The sequence below is a fragment of the Primulina huaijiensis genome, unplaced genomic scaffold (genome assembly GCF_012295235.1).
Source record: "Primulina huaijiensis isolate GDHJ02 unplaced genomic scaffold, ASM1229523v2 scaffold38877, whole genome shotgun sequence".
Taxonomy (NCBI): Eukaryota; Viridiplantae; Streptophyta; class Magnoliopsida; order Lamiales; family Gesneriaceae; genus Primulina; species Primulina huaijiensis.
Window position 1 is genome coordinate 470,362 of NW_027359117.1, and position 5,065 is coordinate 475,426.

General features: G+C 37.8%; 1 protein-coding gene across 1 annotated transcript; it reads right to left on the reverse strand.

Moving 5' to 3' along the window:
- Nucleotides 1–157: 157 nt before the first annotated feature.
- On the reverse strand, nucleotides 158–3,474 carry LOC140968927 (3-hydroxy-3-methylglutaryl coenzyme A reductase 1-like). The gene is made up of 4 exons (XM_073430096.1): nucleotides 2,486–3,474; nucleotides 1,788–1,969; nucleotides 1,125–1,471; nucleotides 158–692 (listed from the first exon to the last, which is right to left on the reverse strand). The coding sequence occupies exons 1-4, from the start codon at nucleotides 3,400–3,402 to the stop codon at nucleotides 450–452; spliced, it is 1,689 nt and encodes a 562-aa protein (XP_073286197.1). The 5' UTR covers nucleotides 3,403–3,474; the 3' UTR covers nucleotides 158–449.
- Between the last annotated feature and the right edge of the window lie 1,591 nt (nucleotides 3,475–5,065).

Sequence of the window (5,065 nt, forward strand, 5' to 3'; positions counted from 1 at the left end):
TATATATATATCAAAACACACACAAAAGAAGTTAGCTCTCTACAATCAAAAGTGCAAAATGAATTGAGGCAGAGTGGTGCTGCAAAAAGACATGAATGACTCTGGTGGAGTCAAATCTTGAAAGTTCTTAAAAAATCAATTTAAAAAAAAACATACATTTATAAAAAAAATCATACTGCTTCCTCCTATACATACAAAGTTTACACCCTATCACAACGTTCAATATCCAGTACATTAAAACAAGGACCATTAAGGCGTCACACTAAATTTCAAACAATACCTGACAATATTAACTTACAGATTTTGAATATTCACTAATCATTCAGCCTAAACAGTATGATTTTTAATCATTTGCTTGTCCCCTCATTCTTCGTAGACCTGATCTTCATCCCAACTGCAAAAATACTGAATTACTACAGCTACTGAAAAGGGTCGTTCGGGGGACAGCACTAGGAGCCAATTTTAGCGATGTCCTTGCTAGATCGGTTATATTTCATGTGACTTTTAACTAGCTGGCCAGCGGCAATGGCTGACATTAGAGAAAGCTCTCCTGCTAAGACTGCACCGGCTACTATGGTGGCTAGGAGCCGAGAATTTGCACCGGGGGCTTCGTGGCTGGCTCCCTTAACACCAAGCAGGTTGAGACAAGCCGATTGTGATGCTAATTGAGTTCCGCCACCTACGGTGCCAACCTGAAAAGAAGTGCGAGTCAAGCTTCTTGGGGATTGATGAATAGAGTTTGCCACTTGAATGAAATTTTGGGTTAAAAGGAAATTCTCTGTTCATAACAAAAGAGGAATCCAAAAGAATAACCCAGAAGGTGGGAGAGCACTTCAAACTTACATCACTTGACAATTTATTATGGGGCCGTTGTGGGACACGTAATATCACGCTAACTACTAAAGATGCTGACGTTAACCTATTCCTACCTGACAAATTAACAGGAGGCAGTCTTAAGTTGTTGTCAGATATTGTACTAAATTGGAGGTTCCCAAACAAGAGAATCACTGTAGGCTATAGTCTATACACACAAGACAGGAGCCAAAACCCAAAAAAGCTAATTTGCTGTGAAGCCACACATGTAACGAACGGCGTAATGTTGCTTATAAAGAGGTATTAAATACCTCAATGGATGGCATGGTTACAGAAACATGAAGATCATCCCCATTGTTAACAGCCTCCATCATTGTAATGCAATGAGAACTTTCAATGTTTTGAGCTGGATCCTGCCCCGTGGCTATAAAAACTGCCGAAACAATATTAGCTGCATGTGCGTTGAAACCACCAAGAGCACCAGCAATGGCAGAGCCCGTAAGGTTCTTGAGCATGTTTAACTCAACTAGAGCAGGCACTGTAGTTTTCAATACCTTTGCCACCACGTCTCCTTTTATTACAGACTCGCAGACAACTGATTTTCCGCGGCCTTCAATCCAATTTACTGCAGCAGGTTTCTTATCGGAACAAAAATTTCCTTGGCCAAAAAGACAAACCAAGTTCAGTGAACGTGTCACGAAAAGTTTCATGTATGATCATATCATCATGATTATAAACTACCACTGCAGATAAGTTTGTCCCATGAAATTAGAAGAATCACTCCAGACACGAGAAATTAATACACAGGACAAGAGATGCTATAAACGAAAGGACAAAAGTAGATTTCATGTATTTTTTTACGTTTTCCTAATACACGAAAAACTGTGGAATAGGAAGCAGAGTTCAAGGGAATGAAATAAACTATCTTTCGAATGAGGAAAATGATCTAAATTTCATTCGCCAAATTTACTCACCAGAAATCCCAATAACATCCATATCAGGAAAATCATTTTGAAGGAAGTCTAAGACATTCTGAACACCTTTCGAAACCATGTTCATCCCCATGGCATCTCCTGTGCTGCAGCTAAATCTAATGTAGAGATTTTTCCCGGCAATCGCACATTGTATTCTAAGGAGTCTTGCAAATCTACTTGACCTGTTCCAGCATAGAAAATTTATTGAAAAGGAGATACATTTCCAATAACAGAATCGAATTTGATGCATATAACCATATCAAACAAGAGCAAATTAATAAAGCACGGTTTCGATGTTAAGTTCCAAAAGCATCACTAACTCAAGAAAATGAATACGATATCAGCACAGCAAACTTAGTGAGACTCAGAACGAACCAATTTGACCGTTCTATCTTTGTTCTTTATACAGCCAACCATTGGCTAACACATGTTTATAGCAATTAGCAAGGAATTCCATTCATATAAATTGTATCCACAAAAATAATACAAAGTCCAAGGTGAAAAATCAAACTTCAGATCCAAACAAATTGAAGGACAGTAACATGACAGCGTTCCTTAGATAGATACCGACGAATCGAGCGCATTATGAGCTGAGTAAACCAAATAAATTTCACGTGCAAAATCATTCAAAAAATTAAAAAGAAAAGGGAAAGAAGTAAGGACTGAATGAACAAAAGAAAGAAAAAAAGCTTGCTTACTTATTGAAAACAACGGACAAGGAATCGAAATTGAGAGGGTCCTCCAAGAAAAACTTCAACTCCGCGGCCCTTTTCGACGACGGGAACCTCAATACCGGAGCTCTTGTCATCCCATCTCGGAGAAGCACACACGTGGCACCTCCAGACGCGTATATCGCCTTGCAACCTCTGTTGGTACTCGCCACCAAGCAACCTTCTGTAGTAGCCATCGGCACCGAGTACTCGCACTCATTCAGCAACAGTGGGCCCGCGATCCCGACCGGAATCTGCACATAGCCAACCGGCATCTCGCAGCATTGTCCCAGAATCGAATCATAATCGAAACCTTCCAACGGCAGCCCGTCCAACGACCTACTGGTCAGCCGCTGCAACGCCTCTCTCCGGATTTGGGCTGCTTTGAAGCAATCTCCGAGCTTAGACTCAAGAGAATATGACGGGGTTTCTCCAGAAACCACAGATTTCACAATATCCTCATCCTCTACTGAACACAACGGCTTGATAGCAGGACGGTCCATGGAGAAATCAGAGCACCGAATGTCGGCCCGATCCGGGTATTCTTCTCGAAGAACGATACTCCCCCGGACCTCGCTGGCTTCGAGTTCGTTCCGCGAAATAAACGACTGAACGAAATCAATCCCGAAGAACCCAAGAAGGTAAATAAAAGAAGCAATGAGAGAGCAAACAGCAGCGAGCTCGGAGAGCGTGAGGACGTGCAGCGGAGTGGAGTTAAGGATCTTGTCCCTCCACCGGTGCAGAAGAAAGTAGGCGACCGAGAAAAAGAGCGTGAAGAACACAGCGTTGGTGAGGTACAGAGGGAGCGGAAGTGCGTCCGATGCCTTGGTACCGGAATGGACGCCGGAGGCAGCGGAGAAACGGGCGGTGCGGGATGATTTGAGGGGCCTCCGGCGAATGTCCATTTTCGGGGAATACGGGGAGTGTTTATAGAGAGTACGAGGGAAATGGATATGGAGAAGAAGGGAGGAGCGATGGAGTCGGTACGAAGGAGGCTTTCCTTTTATAGCGGAGACACACCCAACTTCGATGCTTTTTTTGTTCAAATTTGCATGGGTTGCCTTTATTTATTTTCCATTCATTTTCTTTTCACAATAAATAAAAATTTTAAAATAAATTGAAAAAAATTTTGTAAATTGTTTCCTAATTTCATAAAAACTAGTAAAAGATGCACACGCGTTGTATGTGTTATTATTATTTTTAATTTGATCAAATAATACAACAATCAAGACGAAATTATTTTCAATTTAGAAGAGTTGTTCGATTTAAAAGAGAAGTTTTGTTTAGATTTTTTTCTATGTAAAATATGGAAGAACTTTGTGGTTTTAGTAAAATAAGAAAGGTAATTATGGAATTAAATATTTTGATGTCCTCTAAAATAGTTAATATAAGAGTCTCATACTTAATAATATAGTATAGATATATACATAAATATTGATGCCACGTCAGATTTCATATTTGAGACGAGATTTCAGTTTGATATTCAATTTTATCAAATCTTTTATTGTTCTCGAAAAAAACGGTTATCCTTTTTTTAAAAAAAAATTATTATTTTGATAAGTTTAACATGCTGGCAAGTTTAGCCGATTATATTAGGGAGATTAAATCATGTAAATACGATAATAAATTCACAAAATGATTTACTATTTATTAACATTACTCGACATGGGATTGCTTTTATTGTGGTGGATCAAATTATTTAGTAGTCCTTTGATTGACCAAACGAGGGGAAATTGCGGGCATAGAACTCATAAAATCTGTTGGGGGTGTTTCAAATTCAGGTGATTTACACTTACAAAATTCAGTTTTCTAACGAGTAATATCAATATTTTTTTTAATCAAAAGGCCCGGAATTGTGGGCATAAAACTCATTACTTATTCACCGATACAAAATTTTGTGTGAGACGATTTGATCGATCATTTTTGTGATATGGATATTTTATTTGAGTTACTTGTGAAAAATTTATTATTTTTTTTATTATAAATATAGACATAATCCACACATCTCACGAATAAATACATATTCATTGACCATATGATAATGTCTAATATCAATTTTCAGTTACAAAATAGTAAGAAATTTGTTATTCTAACAAGAATTTCTCTTGCTACGATCACTCTTAAAGCAATTCAGTAGTTTACAAAATGTATAAAATATATCAAGCAGTAACCGATTGCAGTAATATACATATTATATATGATTGCAGTAATATACATATTATATATATATATATATATATATATAATATTATTGCAAAAATCACGTGGTCGACCAAATTTTTGGATAATAATAAGAGGAATTACGTGTTAATTATGGAGAGTTGACAGATCTAAAGCAGTGTCAGCTAACGTACATAAAATCGAAGTAAATTATTGTATTACTGTTCACAGGAGTGACGACAAAACAAAACAACGCTCGGTTTTTGTTTTTATAGTAGAGTACATTGAATGTACCGAAATGGCTATAACAGAGTTTCTTTTATTCGTATTAACAGCTACTCTAGGAGGAATGTTTTTATGCGGTGGCTATCGATTTAATAACTATCTTTGTAGCTCCAGAATGCTTCA

Bases quoted from the DNA above. Each gene is read 5' to 3' on its own strand.
- LOC140968927 (XM_073430096.1), bottom strand. From the start codon at position 3,402: ATGGACATTCGCCGGAGGCCCCTCAAATCATCCCGCACCGCCCGTTTC. The intron at 1,472-1,787 runs GTGAGTAAATTT...TTTTTGGCCAAG, and splicing joins GGATGTTATTGGGATTTCTG to GAAATTTTTGTTCCGATAAG. The intron at 693-1,124 runs GTATTTAATACC...ACTTCTTTTCAG, and splicing joins TAACCATGCCATCCATTGAG to GTTGGCACCGTAGGTGGCGG.